Source organism: Coenobita brevimanus, chromosome 8 (genome assembly GCF_032717465.1).
Source record: "Coenobita brevimanus isolate Jiangsu-jjx chromosome 8, ASM3271746v2, whole genome shotgun sequence".
Classification (NCBI taxonomy): domain Eukaryota; kingdom Metazoa; phylum Arthropoda; class Malacostraca; order Decapoda; family Coenobitidae; genus Coenobita; species Coenobita brevimanus.
This window is the reverse complement of record NC_136961.1, coordinates 7,069,581-7,095,057: the sequence shown is the minus strand read 5'-3', so window position 1 is coordinate 7,095,057 and position 25,477 is coordinate 7,069,581. Positions and strand designations below refer to the sequence as shown.

Genomic DNA, 25,477 nt, shown 5'->3' with positions numbered 1-25,477 from the left:
TATAACAGCAGCTGTACTGGATAATATGGAGACAAGTATATATAAAAGGACTGAAAGAAACCTCTGATCATCTACAAAGCTCAGGGATAAAGTTGGCTAAACGGAATGTGGAATCAGATACTGTGGGTCGCATAAAAATGATAATTTGTTCTGAATACTGTGGAAGATTCCTACATAGGATTTTCAAGAAGAACAATGTACAGTTGTTCAAGGGTCCAGGAGGTAACCTTATTATGGGTCAGTTGCCTTTTCCAAAACAAGCTAAAGGAGAGGCTAAACTAGTAGACTCAGTCTTTGTTACCCCCACACAGTCATTGATGGTAACTAGAATAGGTGCAGAACTAGAACCTACTCAGATAAATGACTTGCTGGATGAAAATATTGAACCTGTACACAAAATATGGGACCTAGACAGAGCAGGAATACACTCTGAAGAATCATCCCCTGAAGTTATAGCTTTTGATCTGTATAACCCGTCTGTGGAATTTAAGGATGGACAGTATTGGGTAGGATTACCATGGAAACTAAACCATTCGGAGTTACCAACAAATTACCAAGCAGCTAAGGCTCGGTTAAATTCTCTTCTAAGAAAGTTGAGAGATTAATCAGAACATCTAACCATATATGATAATATTATAAAGCTTCAATTGAAGAATAAATTTATAGAAGGGATAGAATTCCCTGTTAACCATAAGAAGAGATTATTTGCCACGACATGCTGTAAACAAGAATTCAGTAACTACTCCCATAAGGATAGTTTTCAACTGTAGCAGTAAAGCGTCCAAAGGATCAGCTAGCTTGAATGATTGCCTATACTCTGGACCTACACTAATAGAGAAGTTAGGGAATGTGTTACTAAGATTTAGAGAGAAACCTTATGCTTATACAGCAGACATTAGTAAGGCTTTTCTCAGAATAGGATTGAGAGAGGAGGATCGGAAATTTACAAAATTCCTCTGGCCTCATGATCCTCAAAATGAGGATCTTAAGGCCAGAGGAAACTACACTGTTTCCGATCGGTGCTCTTTGGCTCTTGTGCTAGTCCTTTCCTACTTTGCAACACCTTAAAGCATCATATTGGAAATGCCAAATAGCTAGAAATAGGGCAGGCCTTTTACATGGATAATTTGCAATGTGTTGCTGATACTGAGGTGGAAGAATTGAAGGCTTATGAAGTAGCCAATTCCGAATGTGGGAAGGCAAATTTGCCGTTACAGAGCTGGAATACAAATTCACCACTTTTGAGGAATAAAATACAAGAGGATTATCCAAATAACGACATTCCCAAAACTCAAAATGTGTTGGGTCTGAACTGGGATACAAGCACCGATGAAATAAGTTTGAAACCAATTAAGGTCTCTGATGTCACTCTCACCAAGAGGTCCTTGTTAAGTCAGGTCTCCAAGTTAATTGGCCCACTAGGATTGGTTAGTCCTATAGCTATTAGGGGCAAATGGTTAGTGCAAGGGCTTGGCAAGAAACATTGGACTGGGACTCTGAAGTAGGTGAGACATGTGTGGAACAATGGGAACAGATTGGAAAGGAGTTTGAAACCATATCAAGCATATGTATTCCCAGGAAAATAAACAGTAATGAGAAGTCGCACTTACACATATTTTGTGATGCTTCTCAAAAGGCATATGGAGCAGTAATTTATTGCGCAACAGGAGAGGATAGTAAGATTATTATGTCCAAAGCCTGAGTTGCGCCAATTAAAGGAAGAACCCTACCTCAAATGGAACTGGCTTCCATAGAAGTAGGAACTAAATTGGCCAAGTATATAACCACTATTCCTGATACTTAGTTTGAGGATATCTATACATGGACTGACAGTGAGATTTGTCTTTACTGGATAGGGAAGGAAGACAGTAAAATTCCTTTTGTCCGCAATAGAGTGAAGACTATTAAAGAGCTGTCTTCCAAATTTAAATTTACGCACGTATCCTCCTAACAAAACCCAGCTGATCTGCTCTCAAGAGGCTCGACTGTAAAGAGACTGATCAAGGATAACTTGTGGTTTAAACGTCCTAAATGGTTACTCACTAAGGATTGGTCTGAGCAGAAACAGTATAGTATTGCTGAGGTTGGTGTAGTAAACTTGGAACCTGTAGTACCTGAGGCAGAAGTAACTAACATTATCGGATTCTCATCAAAAAGGCAACTTATTAACACTGCTATGTTAGTTTTTAAACTTTTGAATAAGAAAGTGGGGTTTCAGAAGTTAGATCCCATGGAATATTGGCTGAAAAGGATACAAAGAAATTACCATATTATAGAGAGATGTATGACCTTTTAGGCCAAGGCACTGGGAACAAGAATAAGCTTATAAGAGATTTAGGTATGTTCTTAGACGGAAAGCGTCTAATTAGATGTCGGGGCTGAATAATTAAGGCTGATTTGCCTCCCCAAACTAGACATCCCATATTATTACCTAAGAGTGAATATTTTGTACAGTTAATTGTAAAGGAAGCCCATGATTTGACTCTTCACGGAGGTGTGCCGCAGACTTTGGCCCGAATTCGGGAAAGGTATTGGATCCCTAAGGGTAGGCAGGTCATAAAGAAATTTCTCAAAGGTTGCATTACTTGTAGGAGATATGAACAACGACCATATGACTATCCAGGACCACCTGCCTTACCAAGGGATTGGGTAAATGTAAGTCGGCCCTTCAAAGTAACTGGAGTTGATTACACAGGGGGCTAAAACTGTTTGGGTCGAGGGAACTCCCCATAAGGTGTATATATGTCTGTTTACGTGCACCTACACAATGACAGTCCATCTAGAAATTGCCGAAAATCTGAGTTCAGAGACATTTCTGAACGTATTTAGAAGATTTGCCACTAGAAGGTCTTGTCCTAACAAATTAATAAGTGCCAACAGAACCAATTTTGTTGGAGCAGCACCTCTACATTTAAATATAATGAATGACCCAAAGGTTAAGTCGGTGCTGGGAATCCAAAATTGTACCTGGCAATTCAAAGCTCCAAGAGCACCATGGCAAAATGGATTTACCATGCGAATGATCGATATTGTGAAGAACTGCCTAAGGAAAACATTACACAGAACTAAGATCACAAGAGGAGAGTTAAGAACAGTGATAATTGAAACTGAAGCTAGGATTAATGACACTATCTAAATGACACTAGCGTTTTGATTGAGGCATTGACACCAGGTCATATGTTATAAGGGAGAAATCTCCATCCAGTGCCTTGTGTAGATATCCAGGAGGAAGTAGCCTAGGTGATCTTACCATAGAAAATAGTATATTAGGACAACATCTACTGAAGGGATATCAACGTTTGAAAAAGGTATTACACACTTGGAATAGACATTGGAGTGAAGAATACCTTTTGAGCCTACGAGAAAGATTTTATGGGGCTCAGGCTGCCGGCAAAAAGTCTTTTATAAGCATAAAAGATGTGGTCTAAGTAAAAACCGGACAACCAAGATCCCAGTGGCCATTAACCCGTCACGTCCCGAGCACTTTCGCACCTCCGACACCCCCCAGTTCCGACCATGTTTGGAAAAAATATTTTTTGGCTGAAACCTCCACTTTTGGTGAGAAACATCGAAAATTCATAAAGAAATCGCTCACCTGAGGTTTAAAATACTCGATACAGTTTGGAGTACCTCCTTACCTTACAGGGTTTTCTATCAGGCTGGCTGCAAAGAAAACGAGTTCTATGGGAGGATAACTATTCCACACCACTCATAAACGGAATTTATTTATTTATTTGGTACGAATTTATATGTAGTATGAGAGTATATTGGCTTTCAAACAGTAATATAGGCATTATAAGCATTGTTTCACTCACTAACTCATCACCATTCCTGACCTTCTTTTGCCACATTACCTGATCATCATTTCTGACTGTTTCTTCCTCTAACGCTATGTAAACTTTGTCCTCCACATTGTCATCGATTGGGGAATCACTCTGGCCCTGAATGTCTTTATTGGCCAGGTCACTGGTAACAGATGAATTGCTGAGACAATGGTGAGGGGGAGGTTATGCGGTGTAAGGCATTGTCTCTGCTTGGCATCTTGTAGAGGAATTGAGGAAGGTGTCCCATGTATACGTACGAAAAATCACACGTGAAAATTGAAAACTGTGCAAAATTAGGGACCTTGCAATTGCACAACGTACCAGTACGTCATCGGGACTGGCAAATGCAAATGTTGCAATGTACCCATACATTGACGAGACGTCTTGGGTTAACTAAAGTGATCTCCACTTACCCAGATTCAGAGGGGGTGCTGAGACTTGTAAAAATAAAATATAGGGGACATACCAACATAAAAACTATTGATAAACTGGTACCCCTTGAGTTAACAGCTACCCCAGAGACAGTGAATGGTGGAGACCAAATGGGTCAAGATGCACGACCTAGAAGGGCTGCAGCACAGGGTTCTTGAGACCTATGGAGAGAACTCCTGGCTAAGGGTCACATTACATGATACAACATATCATATTTCGCCCGGCCCCAAAGCTGTGGGAAACATTTTCCCCCTGAGCGGTTGCGCTCTCTACTTTTTATAATAGTCGTCCCTGGTTAGAGTGCAGAGGAAAACCTGGAGATTGTTAGTAACAGTTCAAGCGGTTTTTATAACCCAGAGATAGCGTTCTCTTTAATAATTCTTATTAATAAATTAAATGCTACTGTGTTTAACCCTTGTGGACAACTGTATATTAAATACATGTAATTGCTTTGGAAAGTTCCACTGATCTAAACTGCGTCTGCATGGTAGATGACGTATCTTGAGGATGAAAAGCCTCACACGAAAAGCAGATGTGGGTTTAACCTATTTACAAAGATAAAGGGAATATTTGGCTTGGCTTTAGTTTAATTAAAACTAAGAATAATTATTTAGAATCGCTCTGTATATATGTTGTAATCTAACTGTATTTAGCATTGGAATTAATAAATAGTTGGCACCTCTACAATTCTATGAGGAACCATGAGGCTCGCCATATTAGGCTCTGCTCCTAGAACTCGCTGAATTAGCACGGTGTAAATATGCACCTCAAGACGCTTGACAACCCAAGCAATCGACCCAAATGCCAGGCTCATCGTCATATGCTGTCTGACTCTTTTTAGCTAAGTAACCTTTACGAATTGGCCAGTTCTATGGGGAATTAGCTAGGAGATAGGAGAATAATAACTAGGTTAGTTGGAGTATCAGTTACACGTAATCCTCCTAAAAGACTTACGTGAATTTACTTCAGTTTGTCTTAGATTTACACACGTCAGACAAACGAATGTATAAGAATTTTTCTGACACATTTTTGGTGCCCTGAGTGAGGATACCAACTTCAATAAATAAATTTCTAACAGACACCTTAATAACTATACTGTAATGACTAAGAATGTATACCCGTATGACACTCACTCCCATATTCCCCCCTTCCCCCTACATTACGCTGTTTGTCAGTGAACTTGCCTTCTGTTTCTGAACCACAGCTCAATCTGTATGGTGGTTCAAGCTACAAGGCAAGAGAAATATTTTATATAACTCAGACTTTATAAATAGTATGGTGCACAGCCCATTATCGCAAACAATCACAAAATATTTATAAGCCTATATCATAGCAATATTCAATGGCCACATAATATAATTCGGATGATGAATCTTAGCGATTCGAAAAAACTGTCAGGCACACACACACACACACACACACACACACACACACACACACACACACACACTCGGGCGCGTGCTGTTGCCACGTTAGCCAATTCCCGCAACCAAGTGGTGCGGCCAGAATTCTTGCCGAGCGTACCTTGACACAAACTGTGGATTGGACTCCCTCAGGCTGAACATTATGGACTTAAATCCCAGCATTATATTATCTGAACTGTATGTTTGCTATTAATAACTGTTTTGCCGTTTATGCTTACTGTCTTCTGTAAATAAAATGCCACTTTTTTTGTTTTCTGTGTTGAATGTCAATATTTACGACTATTGACAGGCGTTTTGGGAGGGTAAAATATTAAATTGGGGGGGGGGCACATTTCAAGGGTTTTGTACAGGTTGGTTAGGCTTGATTCTTTAGCCAACCAATGCTATTTCCTCACACAGATGGACCATCTCCATACTTTTGAAGGAGTATTTGAAAGTTTGGTAAGAACACCATAATGATCAGGTAATGTGGCAAAAGAAGGTCAGGTATGGTGATGAGTTAGTGGGTGAAACAATGCTTATAATGCCTATATTACTGTTTGAAAACCAATATACTCTCGTACTACATATAAATTCATACCAAGTAAATAAATAAATACCGTTTATGAGTGGTGTGAAATAGTTACCCTTCCATAGAACTCGTTTTCTTTGGTGCCAGCCTGTTAGAAAACCCAGTCATGTAAGGAGGTACTGGTACCTGGATCGAGTATTTTAAACCTCAGGTGAGCAATTTCTCTATGAATTTTCGATGTTTCTCACCAAAAACGGAGGTTTTAGCCAAATTTGATTTTTTTTTTTCGAAAATACCTCGGGACTGGGGGGTGTCAGAGCTGCTCGGGACGTGATGGGCTAATTAAAGAAATGTTATCCTAATTTCTCAGTTATTTACTTAGCATGTTACACTATAATATGCTTACTGTTTTTTTGCTCTAAATGCAATGAATGAAATTCACCAAACAGTTTTGAGCTTACCACAGTTATATTATTACTACCGTCTGTTTTCGTACAGAGGAGAGAATATCCTTAACCCCATTTGTCACGTCCATCCAATCAGTTAAACACAGACTATTTTTTTACAAAATGCTTTTTTTTTTTTTTAACTTGCAAAACAGTCTTGATCAAAGGAAAAAAAAGAGTGAGAGCAATTGAATGAGTTATTTGTCAGGAACATGTGGAGTTACGTGGAGAGGCAGACAGGCAAATGAGGAAGTGAAGGAGTGTTGTGGTATTGATATAATGTGCTAGAAAGCATTAGAGCTACCATAAGATAGTATGGTCACGTGGATAAGACAATGAATGAGATGGAGAGGATAATAAGAGAGAGGAATGTGTGTTGCATAAAGGGTGGCCAAATGGCAAAGGTGGCAGGGAGGGAATTCGTCTGTGACTCCTCCAGGATTTAGGTATCTGGCAATAGACAGATAAATCTCGTTATCATTAAAATGCTTCACTAACATAGATTTCATATAAACTGGTATCACCCCAGCATTTGTGAGCCTGAAGTACATTTGGCTTGAAACAAAATTCCGTGGTGTTTTTCATCCTAAAGTCATGATAGGGATGTAGCCGGTGAGGAGGGGGGGGGGGATAGTGAGAAGGAGGTGGGGTGAATGAGTCAGGGGGTGGAATGAAACATGGTAATAATATTGAGTATAGGGGTGAGGGAGGCAGATTTAGATAGTGAGGAAAGTGGAATATAAGAAATGAATGAATGTGACCTTACCAAGAATGTATCCTGTCTGCAGTGTTGCTGGGTGCATGGTGCCGAGCACAAAGCGAGCTACTAGCAGCCAAGACAAGGATGGCAGCCATGCTGACCCTAGTGCCACGATTGTGTAGAATGCTGTAGAGACGGCCACCATTGTCCATCGACCATAACTGACCAACACAACCAAACTCACATTACTATATATTTGCTTACACTATGAGTTAATAATTAAATATGCATTACTTAACCCTAGAATGCTTACGTTATTATCCCCACAGTACTGCTTTCGCCGGGAGAATTTTTTTTTTCGACATTTTCTTTCAATTTAGTCTATTTTAGTCTCTGTACACTTTAGTCTCTTTGATATAAACATACACTAATTATACACCTGAAAAAAAAAAATAATAAAAAAAATGTAACACAAATGCTTTTGTCGGGTAAAAAACACTTAATCCACATTATACCTGTGAAACACATTTTTTATCAATTTAGACTCTTTTAGATTGTTTTCACCCTTTAGTCTCTTTGATTAAATCAGAAACTAATTATACATCTGGAAAAAAAAAAGGAAAACACACACACAAAAAAAAATGTAACACAAATGCTTTTGTCGGGTAAAAAACACTTTAAACCCAAATATCATGGTGATAAATGTGAGATGAAACCACACCACTACCTATGTAGGTAGGGGGTAGGGTGGATTGAAGGTATAGGGAAGGACAGCTCCAAAGCTCTTATCATAACAAAATAGCAAATAAATAAATCGCCGAACAGGGAAATTAACCCGACGTAAGCATTCTAGGGTTAATCATGGCAGTAGTTTCAGAGAGCCTCGGAGGGCCCAATACCTACTCAGGGCCCCAACCAATTGGGCAGATTCGCGTGGCCATGTGGAATGTGAGAGATGTGAATGAGGACAGCAAGAGGGTGGAAGTGGTGAATGTGTTCGAGTGTGAGATATGCCGTGATGGCAATGTGTGAAACGAAGACGAAAGGGTGTGAAATGGAGGAGTGGGAGGGTGTGAAATGTGTAAGATTGGGAATGTATGGGCGAGGAAGATGCAAGGAAGGAGTTTAATTGTTGATAGATGAGGTGTGGCAGAGTGAAATGAGAGACTACAAATGTGTCAGTCTGAGGTGTATGTATGTCAAGTTCAAGTTTGAGAAGATGAAAGTGGCAGTGATTATAGCGTATGCACCGCGTGAGGACAGGAGTGAAAGAAAGACAGGTTTTGGGAGGAGCTGGATAAAATAGTGGGAGAAATGCGTAGGAGCTATAAAGTGATCGTAATGGGGGATATAAATGGAAGAGTAGACACTGGTCCTGAGGATGACATAATGGGTTGTTATGGAGTACCAGGAGAAAATAATAATGGGAAGACATTAAAGGATATGTGCCAGGAGAGGAGGTTGTGCATTTGTAACTCGTATTTCATACACAGAGATGCACATAAATTTACATGGTATAGAGGGAACGGGGATCGTGCTGAAAGAAGCTTGATTGATTTCATGCTCATAGAGAGGTCGATGATAGGAATGGTGGCCGATACGAGGGCCGTCAGAGAACGATGTGAAGGTCTGTCAGATCATATGACTGTGGTATGCAAGATCAAGCTGAGAGGAGTGAGGTGGATCAGGAGAGAGAGAAGCAGTCAGGGAGAAAGACTGAAAGTTGAGAAGCTGAGGATCAAAGAAATGGCAGATGATTACAGGAACAAAGTAGAGAAGGAGTTAGAATTAGTGAAAAGGAATGAAATGGATCTCGGCAGCCTATGGAATGCATATAGGGATTGCTTAGTTAGGAATGCTAAAGCGGTCTGTGGTGTGGCAAGAGTAACAACAAAGAAGAAACGTGTGGCACAGTGGGGTGAGGAGGTAGAGAACTGTGGAGGAAAAGAGGAAGAAGTGGCTGAAGCGGTTACAGGACAGGGTTTCAGTTGAAATAAGAAAGGAATATGCTGAGAGCAAGAAGCACATAAAGAGACTAGTGAAGAGGGAAAAGGAGGAGATAATTGAGGATCTAGGAAGAAAACTGAATGCAAACTACTCTGAAAATAGAAAGTTATTCTGGAAAGAGGTGCGAAAATGTAGAATTGAAAGTGGGAAAAAATGTGATGGTGTGAAGGATGTAGGTGGTAGATTATTAACCCATGGGGATAAAGTAAGGAACTGATGGAAGGAATATTTCAAAAGCCTGATGAATGGGAATAGAGTGAGCAGAGCGGCTGTAAACATGACTGGTTTTGGGGGTGTGCAGAGAAGGAATGCAGTACCAGAAGTGACACTCGCATAGGTGAAGAGCGCTGTGAAGTGGCTGAAAAATGGGAAACCAGCTGGGGTTGAGGTGTATGCAGAGATGATTAAGTGTAGTGAAGAGAGTGGAATGAAGTGTTTGTTGGAGATATGTAAGAAGGCATGGATGGAAGAAACTGTGCCTGCAGAGTGGAAAAAAGCTGTGATTTTACCCCTGTACAAAAATATAGGTGAGCGAAGTTATCGTGGCATAAGTTTATTGAGTGTGGCAGGGAACGTATATGGGAGAGTTATTATAGAGAAAGTGAGATATCAGAAGTTCTAGAGAGTGATGAACAGGATGGCTTTTGGAGTGGCAGAGGATGTGTGGACCGTGGCTCAATCGGTAGAGAGGTGGCCTGCAGTCCCACAGGACCCAGGTTCAAATCCCCGGTGGGGCAGGGAAGAGTTTAAAGATCAGAATTTCATGAAAGCAGATTTTATTGATCCACCAGAAGACCCGCCGGCATGACTTAAAAATACCCCCTCTAATACCAATACACCAGTCCTGTATGAGACAGCCCTAGCATGTATTCAATATGGACGGTGGGTGTTAGCGCCGAAGTGGTGACATGCAGAGGTGTATGGTATGTAGGAGGGTTACTGGGCCTTGGGAGCAAGCTGTGAAGCCTATGCCCAGAGTCGGACACAAAAAAAAAAAAAAAAAAAAATGGACTGAGATAGTAGAGATGGCTTGTGAGAAAGACCATAAGGTGTTTATGGCATTCATGGAACTGGAAAATGCATACGACAAAGTTGACTGAGAAAGATTGTGGAAAGTTTTGCGCATGTACGGTGTGGAGGGTAAGCTGCTAGGTGCCGTCAAGAGTTTTTATGGTGGTAGTGAAGCATGTGTAAGGGTTAATTGGCATCTAAGTGAATAGTTCACGATCTGTGTTGGCGTGGGACAAGGTTGTGTGATGTCCCCATGGTTGTTCAATATATATATCGATGGGGTGATGAGAGAAGTAAAAACAAGAGTAATGGAGAGAGGGCTGGAGTTGGTAATGAATGGTGATGGATGGAACATCTCAATTTGTTCTATGCTGATGATACAGTACTGATTGCAAGTACGGGACAAGAACTGGGTAGGCTAGTGCAGAGTTTTGCTGATGTCTGTGAGCGTCGTGCCTTGACAGTAAATGTAGAGAAGAGTAACGTGATGGTTAATGAGAGAGAAGGTGACTCCCAGTGCGATGTCAGAGTGAATGGAGAGAGACTGGAATTGGTGAGCGAGTTCAAATACCTGGGTAGAGAGGTAGAAAAGAGGAAAATGTCCAAAAGAAATCGAAAGTAGAGTGACACAAGGAAGAAAAATTGCTAGTGCGATGAAGGCCTTGATGAGAAACAGAGGTTTGATTGTTGCAGCAGCACGAGCCCTAGATGAAGTGCAAACTTTAACATATGGATGTGAAACTATGGTGTGGCATGAAAATGAAAAGCCAAGAGTAAGAGCAGTGGAGGTGGGACTGCTGAGGAATGTATGTGGAGTACAGAGAGTAGATAGGATACGAAATGATGTGATTCGTGAAAGATGCAGAGTGTGGAAGTTTGTGGACACCAGAAGCAAAGAGAGTGTACTGAGATAGTATGGTCTTGTGGAGAGAATGGATAACAATAGAGTGGTGAAAAAGGTATATCTGAGCGAATTCGAAGGAGGGAGAAGGCGAGGTGGGCCAAGGAGAAGGTGGAGGGATATAATAGATGAATGTGTGAGGAATAGAGGTTTGGAAGTCGGTGAGGCTAGGGAGCTGACAGGAGATCGTGCTGGCTGGATGAATGTTGTGAGGCGAAGTGCATGATCAGAGATTTTGGCACCCCTTTTTTACGCGGCAGCGTCTGAATTGACTCCATCAGATACGATTATGTGAAACTACAGAACGTGATGAATGTTTTTGGTGTATCCAATAGAGCCAGGATTCTGGGGGCTTGAATGATGAGTGAATGGAAGCGTGGGCCATTGGACTGGGCAAATTTGGGCTGTCCGGACATTGCTACTCCTCACTCTGCCCTAGGTGGGAAAGGTACCATCTGTTTAATTCTGTAGATAATATGCTCATTATAATCAAAATACTATCGATCTATCTATATACCTAGGCTGCTTCCCCCAAAGAAAGGGAGGTAGCCGAGACAGGACAACACACTCCCAATTTACTCATCCACTCAAACCCATTCATTCGCATCTTAGCCCCAAAGGGGAGAAGGGACAGATCCTCATTGCACCACACTGCATGAGGGTCAGCTGCGCAGTGCAATCAGTGACATCCGCACCAGGGCCTGACAGCAGAGCTGGTTTACCCCCGCCACTTCATAATAGACCCATCCCCTTACCTGCACCTGACCTGATTAGCTGATCAGACCAAATGCGGGAGGATATCCCCTCAGGGCTGTGTCATCAATTATTCATTCACAATTTTTCTCCATTTATTTCTCTCACACATAACCACTCTTCCTTGCTCAACAGACATCCCTCTCGCATCCAATGCTCTCTTCACGCTGTCCATCCATCCTATTCGTGGTCTCCCTCTCAGCCTTACACCTCTCACATCGGATCTATTTATATTTTTCACCAAACACTCATTATCCATTCTCTCCATATGCCCAAACCATTGCAACACCCTTTATTCAACTCGATCAGCCATCTCCCAAACAACTGCAGTTCTCCTTCGCACTTCATCATTTCTCACTCGATCCATGTGTGTCACTCCACACACACTCCTCAGACACCTCATCTCCATTACATTCAAATTTTTCCTCTCTGCTACACCCATATTCCCTATTTCAGCCCCATATAATGCAGTCGATACCACAACACCCTCATACAGCCTTCTCTTTTCATCCATTCTTAGCGAACGACATCTAAACACTTCTTTCATTCCTTCAAGCACCTTTCCTACTTCATTCATTCTATCTTCAAAACTTTCTTTTACTTCTGAATACCGTGGGACAGTGCTACGTTCCATCTTGGTGGCTTCGTGGCATAAACCGAGCTAACCCATAGAATGTCAACCTCGTAGATATGCGTGGTTGCTGGTGTGTGAATACAGTGTCAACCATACATCTATGTTTTGATCCTCCCGTAATTTTGCGCTAGCCAGAAGGAGTGTAAACATCAGCTAGTGAGAGGTAGCAACTTTGGTGAATTTTTACATGTTGTCAATAAACCCCCCAGGTTGCGCAATATATTTTTCCTGTAGTTTTTTATATGAACTGAGTGATTTTGACTTTTATTTTTTGTCGGAAATGCCTCATTTCCCCTTTTTTCCAGTCATGAACTTTGACTGGAAAATGAGGTGAAATCAAGCATTTTCGAAAAAATGAAGTAAAATATCACTCAAGTCGTATAAAAAAGCACCAGAAAAATAAACTGCACAAGCAGTTAACCTAACCAAACAGACCAAACCTAACCTAAAGAAACAAACCTAACCTAACCCCTAACCAAACATAAGCTAACCTAACCAAACAGACCTAAGGTAACCTAACCTAACCTACCAAACTGACCTAACCTAACCTAAGCTAACCTGCTGTAGCAGAATGCTCACCCCAGGGATACGATGGTCCAGGACGAGGGTCGTGTGGGTCGTTGTTGTCTTCCGGGGGTAGGCCTAGTGTGATAGCGGCAACGGCACCAGGTCATTCATGTGTCTGGTCTGACTGCGGAGGGCATAGTGCGTCTGCTTAGTGTTCGCTTGAAGGAACAGGTACCTTGAAAAGTACTGTTCAAAGTACTCAGTCCACAGTCCTGGATGCTTAGACCACTCCTTCACGTCACGCCACAGTCTTTCAATTGTCTGGGTATTGATGGTCTGGTCGTTCGGGTCCACAAATGCCTCCCTGTGGTTGATGACAAGATGTGTATACCCCTCGTCTGCCAACCGTCTATAGGCAGCCCAATCGTCACTGAGGATGATGCTCCCTGGCTGAATGAATTTTTTGACAATAGGTACGAAGGTTGCTGCACTCCTATCAACTACCTGATCCCCTTTTACTAAAAGCACCAAGAAAAACTTCTTGCCGACCCTTTCAATGCATCCGAAAAGCCACACATCCATTAGGTTTCTCCCACGATCATACTTTGCTCTCTCTAAAAATGTCTCGTTGATCTTGACGACAATGCCAGGTCCCCTGATGGGTGGATGGTTCTTTAGCCTGAAAGGGTAACCTCGGAGCAAAAGCTTCACCAGTCCACACTCGTCTTTGTAGACCACTTCAAACACGTGATGATGACGTCGTGGTTCCAAAACTTCTGAATCCATTGGTTAATGAACAATATGATATGCGAAGCAGGAAGGTGTGTGTTGTCCAGAAAGTTCCTTTGTAGTCAGAAACACTAAAACCACATTTTTTGTACCGACCACAATACCACTGATGTTTGTCTTTTCTAAACTTGCACAGTTCTTGACAATCAGGGCAATTAACTTCAGAAGGTAATACACCGTGTTTTCTAAGAAAGTCAACGGCCTCCTCAGGTTCCGAGTGGAAGTGCTTAATAACCTGTAAGTAACCAATATCACACCTGGTGCACAGATCATGTCCTACTTCTTCGGAAGCCATAGCAAGAAGGTTTTGAATTTTCCATCCAGAGGGTTTCAAAGACCACGCTTCAAATTGATTGGTAGAATAGCATCACGTGACCTAATGTATGCCTATGAGTGGGTGAAACAGACCTAGTAGATACATGCACAGTGAAAGGAAGGAGAAACGTACGAACGCACGCAATTTTTACACAGACTGGCTGAGTGAAGATCCAAGGTATGTTTTTTGGGGGAAAATAAATTTAACTTATCTCTGTAAATATCGATTTCCGAATGGGGTTATGTGTGTTCATTATGATTCTTAGTTAATATACTATATGTTTGTGGTGGTAATGTTCCTGAACTGCTTATTGGCAAGATGTTAAATATTACCGCAACTTCTGCTGTCCCACAATGCTCCACTTATCCCAAACTATACAAATTTTGTACCAGTGTTTCACCAAACAGCTGCTGTGCCGAAACACTTACAGTAACATTTATAATATATTTATAATTTTTTTTTCTACGTGCAAGAAGGAACCAAAGGCCATGAGCCGGTAATAACAGTTCCCTCCAAGAGAAAACCAAAATACAATAGAGAGCCAAATTCAAGATCCGATCATTTCGAAATGCCTGGACACACTGCGTTTGAAAGACTGGAGATCATAGGCAGCAGGAAATACAGACAGAGGGAGACAGTTCCAGAGTTAGCCTGTTGCATAGATGAAGGACTGGGAGTAATGGTTATCTCTTGCATTATAGAGTTGGACAGAAAAGGGATGAGAGTTTGCTGTTCGTAGAGGTGGAAGAATGCATGCAGACAGTTCAGAGGAGCAGTGACCATTAAAGTAGCGATAGAAGAGAGATAAAGATGGAACAGTGACCATTAAAGTAGCGATAGAAGAGAGATAAAGATGGAACAGTGTGGCAAGAGACAGAGGTTGAAGGGAGTCAGTAACAGGAGGAGAGTTAATGATACAAAAAGCCTTTGACTCCACCCTATTGAGAAGAGCTGTATGTGGGAAGCCTCCCCACACATGAGAGTTGTACTTCACACAGGGGCAGATAAAACCCCTGTATAAAGTCAACAATTGTACATGGGTAAAGAAAGAACGGAGTCGGAATAGCACACCTAATCTCTTGGAAGCAGATTTTACAAGAGTTGTAATATGATCTATCCAAGATAAGTCCCGAGTAAATGAAACCCCAAGCATGTTCAAGGATGATGCAGAATTAAGCTGAATATTATTAAACATTAGTGGGTATACTGTGGAAGATTTTGTCGGACTGATAGGTGTAAGAACTGAGTCTTACATGCATTAAAAACAACCAGATTATTTTTCCCCAGTAAGAGATACGAGCCAAGTCAGATATTAGCTGTGCCATAGCCTCATCCCTTGTTTGTTGAAGTAGCTGCTGAGATGGGCGTTGCAGGAACCGATTGGAAACGTGAAGGGTCGAGTCATCAGTGTATGAGTGGATAGGGTTAGATGTACAGCTTAGAAGGTCATTGATGACTAAAAGGAAGAGAGTTGGTGATAGGACAGAGCCCTGAGGAACACCACTGTTGATAGATTTAGGAGAACAATGATGGGCGTCTACAACAGCTGCTATAGAAAGACCAGAAAGGAAGCTAGTGATGAAGGCACAGATAGAAGGATAGAAACCATAAGAGGGCAGTTTGGAAATTAAAGATTTATGCCAGACCCGATCAAAAGCCTTTGAGACGTCAAGTGCAATGGCAAAGCTTTCGTCAAAGTCCCGAAAGGAGGATGACCAGGAGTCTGAAACGTAGGTGAGAAGATCGCCAGTGGAGTATCCCTGGTGGAACCCGTACTGACGATCAGAAAGAAGGTTGTGATAGGAAAGATGCCTTAAAATTTTTCTATTGAGAATTGACTCGAAAACTTGAAATACAGAACGTTAAAGCAACTGGAAGATAGTTGGAGGGTTGGGAATGGTCACCCTTCTTTGGGACTGGCTGAGTGAGAGCAAACTTCCAGCAAGAAGGAAAGGTACAATTTGACAGACAATGGCGAAAGAGTTTGCCTAGGCAGGGTGTAAGCACAGAAGTACTGTTCTTGAGAACAACAGGAGGGACTCCATCAGGCCCATATGCCATGTTAGTATTGAGGCCAGTGATTGCAGAATATACATCAGCTGAAGAAATTTTAATGTCAGTCATGAGGAAGTCAGAGGGGGGAAGTGATGGAGGAACACCACCGGAATCGTCTAAGGTGGAATTGGAGGAGAAAGTCTTTGCGAAGAGATCTGCTTTATCAGTAGAAGAAATAGCTACAGAACCATCAGAGTAGAAAAGAGGAGGGATAGATGATGAGGTAAAGTTGTTAGAAAGGTTTTTGGCAAGGTGCCAGAAGGAGTGGGAAGAATTCAAGTTGGAGAGCTGAGAGCATTTAGTACGGATGAAATTATTTTTAGCAGAGCGAAGAACAGACTTAGCACGATTCCGGGCAGAAACATAAAGATGATGTGATTCAGGGGTGGGTTGGCTCCAGTACCTTTTATAGGCCCTCTCCTTGTTGCGGACAGCATTAGAACAAACGTGATTAAACCAAGGCTTCCTTGCGTTAGACAAAGGATACGAGAAAGGAATGTATGCTTCCATGCCCGAGAGAGTAATCTCCTTAATGCGCAAGGCACACTCAGATAGCTCCCGGCCATGGAAGCAATAAGCATTCCAGGGAAAATCAAAGAAGTACTGCCTGAGGGCCTCCCAATCTGCGGCTCAAAAATGCCACAGACGACGTTTCCCTAGAGGGTGCACAGGCCATACCGAGGTGATAGGACAGGTTAAGGTGATGAGGTTGTGATCAGAGGAACCCAACGGAGAGAAAAGATTAACAGTGTAAGCAGAAGGATTAGTTGTAAGGAAGAGGTAGAGTATGTTGGAGCTCTCTCCAAGGCGGTCTAGGATATGGGTAGGGTGCTGTACAACCTGCACTAGGTCATTATGGATAGAAAAGATGTAGGCTTGTTCACCAGGTGGATCAGTGAAAGGAGAGGAGAGACAAAGGTGGTGGAGAATATTGAAATCTCCTAAAATGGAGATTTCAGAGAAAGGAGCAATGGATAGAATGTGTTCCATATTAGAAGTAAGATAGTCAAAGAATATTTGATAGTCAGTAGAATTAGGGGATAAGTAAACAGCACAGATATATTTAGTTAGAGAATGGCAAAAAGCCGAACCCAGAGTGTAGAGAATTCAGAAGAACTGAGTTCGGGAACACGAGAGCAAGATAAGTTGTTGCATATATATACACAACGGCCACCTTTGGCTTTGAAATGAGTATAGTGAAAGTAGGAGGATATAGAAAAGGGTTTGCTGTCAGCTACCTCAGACTACTGAGTCTCAGTTGGAAAGAGAAGGTGAGCTTTAGAGGAGGAGTGGTGGTGCTAAGTAGAGCGAAAGTTAGAGGAAAGACCGCGAATGTTGCAGAAATGAAGAAGAAGTGAGTCAGACAGTGGCTCCAGGCAACTCAAGTCGTCAGTGGGAGAGAGGTGGAAGGTGGGGGCATTTATGGTCCCCCCCCCCGGGGACTCAGAGGCTGAGTGTTGAGACGCCATGATTTTTTTATTTTTGGAAAAGGAGTTGTAGTGTGTACTGTGCATGTAGTTTGGTGTAGATAGTTAGAGAAATTTGTACTGGAGAGCATGCTGGCCTACTCTCCATGTAATTGAGACACTGAAAAAGTTCAGCAAAGGGGGATGGTCAGGAACCAGTTCTGAGGGCTGATGAAAGGGGAGCTCCAGCTCTCCCTGTCATCAGCTTTCCATCCACCTCGGGAGTACTGCCCTGCTCGACTGGTGCTACAGTCTCCAGAAATATTAGTGACAACACAGTAAAATGCACTAGAATGCAACAGTGAAAAAAGTGCTTAGTGGAAACATCACAAGACGATCCAGAGCCACTCTGTCAGATATATATACACGAGGTGTTACTTACCCCGCGGCGTCCCGTCGACGTTCTTTAACGTCCACACGTTTTGTCACTGCCAATCCCGTCGACGTACATAAACACGAAAAAATTGCAAGGTCCCTAATTTGCACAATTTTCAATTTTCACGAGTCATTTTTGGTACGTATACACGTGACACCTTCCTCAACAAGATGCCAGGCAGGGACAATGCCTTACCCAGCATGACCTCCTCCCCCCCCCCTGCATGCCATTGTCTCAACAATTCACCTGTTATCAGTGAGCTGGCCAGTATAGCCATGTCATGACACGGTATGAAATTCAGGGCCAGAGTGATTCCCCAATCAATGACAATGTGGAGGACAAATTTTACATAGCATTAGAGGAAGAAAGAGTTAGAAATAATGATCAGGTAATGTGGCAAAAAAAGGTCAGGTATTAGTGAGTGAAACAATGCTAATCATGCCTATATTACTGCTTGAAAACCAATATACTCTTGTAGTACATATGAATTCCTACCAAGTAAATAAATAAATACCGTTTATGAGTGGTGTGAAATAGTTATCCTCCCATAGAATTCGTTTTCTTTGGTGCCAGCCTGATAGAAAACCCAGTAAGGTAAGGAGTATTTTAAACCTCAGGTGAGCGATCTCTCTATGAATTTTCGATGTTTCTCACCAAAAGCGAAGGTTTGAGCCAAAAAAAAAAATTTTCCTAAAATGGTCGGGATTGGGGGGAGTCAGTGGTGGAAAAGTGGTTGGGATGGGGCAGGTTAAAAGTTCCAGTAATTTGAATGTTGTAGTAAATTAAGTGACCTTACCACCCAGTTATCACATTTGCCTTCAAAGTAGTCCCCCCGGGCATGTATACAATGGTCCCAGCATTTTTTCCACGAGTCCATGTTTCCCTGGAAGGCTTCAGGCATGATGATATTGAGCACCTCCTGAGATTCTGTTTGGATCTCCTCAATTGGGTCAAATTAACACCCTTTCAATCATAATTTTAGTTTGGGAAACAGGAAAAAGTTGCAGGGGGCAAGGCCAGGTGAATAGGGTGGGTGGAGAATGCTTATCGTGTTAGTGGAAGCCACAAACTGTCAGACAACAATTGATGTGTGGGCGGGGGTATCATCATGATGCCCCAGTCCTTGTTCTTCCACTGTTCCGGACGTTTGCAGCGGGTGTTCTCCCTCAGACGCTGCAAAACTTCACAGTAAAACTTTCTGCTGACAGATTGACCGGGTGAGATAAATTCCTTGTGAACAGCCCCTTGGATATCGAAGAAAACGATCAACATCGACTTGACACTGCTGCTACAGTAACTTGACGTGCTTTTTTCGGCCTCAGTGAATTGGAAGACTTCCATTGCAATGACTGCTGCTTTGTATCCAGGTCATAACCACAAACCCATGATTCATCACCAGATGTGACCTTGGAGATGATGGCATCATCTCCGACCTGATTCTTGAGCTCACTGCAAACTGCAACACAATGCGCCTTCTGCTGATCATTCAGCAGTCTTAGCACAAATTTTGAAGCGATACATCTCGTGCCCAACACGTTTGACAAAATGCGTTGCACGCTTCCGTACAACAGTCCAACGATATCACAAACATCATGAATAGTTCGTCTACGATCTGCAAGAATAGCCTGACGAACATATCCGATGTTGTCTGGTGTTGTTGCCGTTGACAGTCGTCCAGAATGGTCATTGTCTTCAACAGACATTTGTCCTTTCTTGAACTACTTGTACCAGAAGAATGTTTGACTTTGGGACATGGCATTGTCACCAAAGGCTTGCTGAAGCAACCGGTGAGTTTCTGCAGCCGTCTTGTTGATCTTGAAGCAGAACTTGATGCAGGTTCTTTATTCCGTGAGGTCCGCCATTGCAAAACTGCCAAACCACCTACACACCACATTACAATAGTAGGGATAGCTCAACGACATGTCCGCTAACAGACATGGCCGGGGCCACGCTGAAGCACAGTGGGTACTGCTGACTCCTCCTAGTGGCAGAAGGCAAAACTGCAAACGGTTGGCTTTCTCTATTCAAATTACTGGAACTTTTGGGGAGCACCTTTAATATATATATTATATATATATATATATATATATATATATATATATATATATATATATTTTTATATATATATATAAGTAATCCCCATACTATCCGGATGCCCACTTTCCGGACATCCCCACTTACTGGACATTATCGTCCCTGGATCCAATATTCTGAAAATGGTCCAAAAACCGCAAAAATTTCGAAAAAAATCTGACTTTTGCCCTCCCGTAATTTGAACTTGGCGTGCACGGCGCGGGACAGCTTTGTTTTGGTGCGTCATTCCTCCAACGTCCGCTAGAGCGCCCCTGCATCCTCCCCGCTTACCGCCCGTCTCTTGTAGTGAGTGCACGCTCATCGTCATGGCTAAAATTAACTAGAGTGTGTTATGTTTAGAAAATGGATTTATGAGTGCAAAGACTAAGTGCAGAGTGCAACACTTATTTCATAAAGTTACAATGGAGCATAAGTAAGACAAGAGTGTGCAGTGTTAGGAGAATGGACTTCTGAGTGCAAATGACTAAGTTCAATGCAAGACTTCATGAACAGTGTACTGCAAGTGCTTCTGGAAATCCTTCTTACTGTCAGAGTCTGAGAGGAGGCGGTTATTCATCGAGATGGCCAGGGACTTGCTGTAAGTACCCAGAATGTTTCATATTGTACTGTACTGTATTTTCCATACTGTACTTACCTCTAACACCTCGTTTCACTCTTTTATGTCCCTTATTGGTGTGAGTAGGGTATTAGGTGCTATGCATGTGCAGTAGGGAGGTATTTCTCTGAGTTAGGGTCCATAAGTACCAGTCCAGGGACTTATAAGTACCCAGAATGTTTAATATTGTATAACCTCACCTCTAAAACCTAATTTTATGATTCTTTTGCATTTATTTCAGTCTTTTATGTCCCTTATTGGTGTGATTTGGGTCTTAAATAGGTGCTATGCATGTCCAGAGGATTGTATAGGTGTTTTTCTGAGTTATGGTCCATAAGTACAAGTCCAGGAAGCTGGTGCCCACTATCCGGACAGGACCACTTTCTGGACATGCCATTGGCTCTATTACGTCGGATAGTGGAGGGATTATATATCTATATATATATATATATATATATATATATATATATATATATATATATATATATATATGAGCCTCTGTGGTACAGTGGTAGAGTGTGTGATTCTTACATGAGTGAGGCAGGGTTTGCGCCCCACCAGGGTAATAAACTTTGGAAGTGTTCACCCGGTCATGTACTGCATTGGCAGACACAAGGAGTGCTGTGGTTGAACCAGTGTCGCTTACTATAAGGTATGCTTGCACCCAGTCGGCTTGCGCGGGCCGATTATACTTGGTTCACAGACTACACACACATCCAAAGCCACTCCAACACTACAGTTACACTTACAAGCACTTCTCACCCTACAAACAATCTCTACCAGACAGCCTAAGCCACTTGGTAGAGATACATTGGCTGTATTTTCCCGAATTTGGTCGAGATAGGCCGGTCCTGCAGTGGATACTCAAATGGCTGATGATGATAATATATATATACCTAGGCTGCTTCCCCCCGAGGAAAGGGAGGTAGCCGAGACAGGACGACACACTCCCCATTTACTCATCCATTCAAACACATTCATTTGCATCGTAGCCCCAAAGGGGAGAACGGACAGATCCTCACTGCACCACACTGCACAATATATATATATATATATATATATATATATATATATATCCCCTGTGGCGGGGGGGAGACAATCTGGCTGCACTATGGGGTGGTATTACTACTCTGTGGCTAGGCTGTGTTAGGAAGAATACTGCCACCGTATTCCCTGCATATCATAAAAGCCGATTAAAAGGGGTGGGGTGAGGGGACTAGGGACCCCCTCCTCTGTTTTTGAGCTCCTAAAAAAAGACAGGCCACAGAAAAGGATGGGGGATTGAGTTATCCCTGTACCCTGAAGACTGGGTCTATGAATGTGCGTGGATGTAGTACGATTGAGGCTAAAAGGGAGGAGATTGGGAGAATGTTTATGAGAAGAAAGTTGGATGTGTTAGCTTTGAGTGAAACGAAGATGAAACGGATAGGTGAGTCTAAGTTTGGAAGTGTGAATGGAAGATAGTCAGATGTTGATACAGGAAGGGCAAGAGAAGGTATGGCCTTGTTAGTGAGTCCAGAAGGACAGCAGTGTGTGATTGAATGGAAGGAGGTGTCATCGAGACTGATATGGGTGAAAGTGAAATCTGAATGTGAGTTGTGGGTCTTTGTGAGTGCACATGGGCCTTGTAGTGAAAGCGATGAAGAAGAGAGGGAGTCTTTCTGGACTGATGTTGATGAGTGTCTTCAGAGCTTTGGAGCGAATGTGAATGTGGTAATGATGGGAAATCTGAGTGCTAGAGTGGGAAATGTAGGAATTAAAGGTGTAGTTGGTATGCATGGTGTGCCTGGAAGAAATGAAAATGGGGAAAGAATGATAGGGATGTGCACTGAACGAGAGATGGTGATTGAAAATACCTTGTTTGAGAAGAAAGATATTTATAAGTATACATAGGTGAGACAGGAGGGTGGAAGGGTTGTTGATAGAGCATTGATAGACTATGTTGTTGTGTGCAGGAACGTAACATGAAGATTGTTGGATGTAAGAGTTCTGAGAGGGAAGGGTGGAAGTATGCCTGGCCACTACCTGGTGGAGGGGAAGTTAAGAGTAAATAAGAGATGGGTGAGAGCTAGGAGAGTTTGGTGTGGCAGGGAGGTTTTGAAAGTGAGTGAGTTGGATAAAAGAGAGAAAATGATAGAGCATCAGGAGAAATTGAAAGATGAGTGGAACGCAGTGAAAGATCAGGAAAATAGCAATGTGGAGGAGGAATGGCAGTTGTTTAAGAGTGCTACAATGGGGCATGTGGAAGATGTGTGTGGTGTGATTCGAGAGGGTGGTGGTGTAAGAAAAGGAAGTGAATGGTGGTGCGAGGAAGTAAGTATGGCTGTGGCTGAGAAGAGACGTGCATATGAAGCGTCGCAGCAGAGGAGGGATGAGGTGTCATATGAGAGGTATAAAGAAAAGAGGAATAGGGCGAGAAGAGCGGTGCATGATGCTAAAGTGGCAGCAGATGAGAGTTGAGGTAGGCAGTTGACTGAGAATTTTCAACACAATAAGAAAATATTTTGGAAGGAGGTGAAAAGGGTGCGAAAGGGAGAGTCTGGGAAGGAAGAGAGAGTGAAAGCAGAGGATGGAAGGATGTTAATTGAGATGGATGCAGTAAGGAAGAGATGGGCAGAGTATTTTGAAAGATTCTTAAATGTAGAGGAAGAAAGGGAGGCTGAGACTGTGGCGGATGGAAGGATGCAAGAAATAAATGTGCTGGGAGAGGTGAATGATTCTTTGATCACGAAGGAGGAAGTGCAGGAGGCAGTAAAGGATATGAAAACGAGGAAAGCTGCAGGTATGGATGGGTGTGCTGCCTGAAAGGTGGTGGAGTGACTACTGTTGACTGGTTAGTAAGATTGTTGAATGTATGCTTTGTGAGAGATATGGTGCCAATTGACTGGGCAAGTGCTTGTGTGGTCCCGTTGTATAAAAGTAAGGGTGATAAGTATGAATGTAGTAGCTTTAGGGGCATAAGTCTGTTGAGTGTTGTAGGTATGGTGTATGGTAGAGTGTTAATTAACCCGTACTCTCCTGCATTTTTCGGGTCCCCCCACCCTTTGAAAACCCGATTAATTTTCGATTTTATTTTTTTTGCTCAAACATTCCCTTTTGATGAGAAACTAGTGAAAATCACCAAGAATGTTTCTCCCGTCAACCCTTAGTGCTCATAAAAGGTGGGTCCCCCCTCACCTCAGCCGGGTGTTCTGTGGGCCGGTGCTACTGCTCCGTTTTCTACAATGGGAAGGAGGAGGGTAACTAATAAAAACCAACGTAAATACATAAAATTACATTTATTTGCTACAAAAGAACATATACTGCAACAATATTGTTGTATACATAATTAAAAAGAAAAGGGTGAAAATAACATAGGTTCATAATGGTACCACACATGAATTGCTGATTTCTACCACACTTGACCAGCTAATACCGTTGTTTCCGCTAACATACACTAGAGGAAGGTCTCGCGCATCTGCCTGCCATGAATCACCGCGAAATTTGAAAAATATGCACGCAATGTGCCTTGCAACTGCGAATCGTATGGTGTACGACAGTGGGTCCACGGCAGCTATCATGTACTGTCGTACGACGTCCGATGTTGGGAGGGTACGGGTTAAGAGAGTTAGAGAGGGTACAGAGGGAGTGATTGGTGATGAGCAGTGTGGCTTTAGGAGAGGGAGGGGATGCGTGGATCAGGTGTTTGCTGTGAGACAGGTGTGTGAAAAGTATTTAGCAAAAGGTAAGGATGTGTTTTGGGCATTCATGGATTTAGAGAAAGCGTATGACAGAACTGATGGGGAGGCTTTATAGACTGTTTTAAGATTGTATAGACTTGATGGTAGGTCACTAAAAGGAGTGAAAAGATTTTATGTAAATAGTAGAGTGTGTGTAAGAGTGGGAAATACTGCGAGTGATTGGTTCACCGTGAGAGTGGGGCTGTGGCAGGGATGTGTGATGTCGTCTTGGTTGTTTAATATTTATATGGATGGTGTTGTAAGGGAGGTAAATGAAAGAGTGTTAGGTGTAGGTCTGAGTCTGGTGAATGTTTATGGCTGAGAGTGGAATCTGAAGCAGCTGCTGTTTGCAGATGATACTGCACTGGTGGCTGATTCAGAGGAGAGATTGAGACAGTTGGTAGAGGAATTTAGGAGGGTGTGTGAAAAGAGGAAATATTGAAAGTAAATGAGAATAAGAGTAATGTGATGAAGTGTACGAGGTTGGTAGATGGTAGGAGGATAAATATAGTTTTGAATGGTGAGTTGCTTGGGGAGGTGGAGTGTTTTAAGTAAATAGGGTTACAAGTTGCTGCGATTGGAAGAATAGATTCAGAAGTGAAGTTTAGAATGAACGAAGTAGGAAAGGTGCTGGGAGGAATGAAAAAAAAGTGTTTAGATGAGGGTCACTTAGAATGGATATAAAGAGAAGGCTGTATGAGGGTGTTGTGGTACCGACTGTGTTATATGGGGCTGAAACATGGAATATGGGTGTAGCAGAGAGGAAATGTTTGAATGTAATGGAGATGAGGTGTCTGAGGAGTATGTGTGGGGTGACATATGGATCATGTGAGAACTGATGAAGTGCGAAGGAGAACAGGAGTTGTTTGGGAGATGACTGATCGAGTTGAGCAGAGGGTGTTGCGATGGTTTGGACA

The 25,477-nt window shown here is 42.4% G+C and overlaps 1 protein-coding gene across 1 annotated transcript in view; it reads right to left on the bottom strand.

Moving 5' to 3' along the window:
* The window catches only part of LOC145406364 (organic cation transporter protein-like), a 230,470-nt gene that overhangs the window by 130,944 nt on the left and 74,049 nt on the right, over positions 1-25,477 (bottom strand). The window contains exon 7 of the mRNA XM_080277527.1: positions 7,404-7,558. Within this exon, the coding sequence (XP_080133653.1) occupies positions 7,404-7,558 (155 nt within the window). The remainder of the gene's footprint in view (positions 1-7,403; positions 7,559-25,477) is intronic.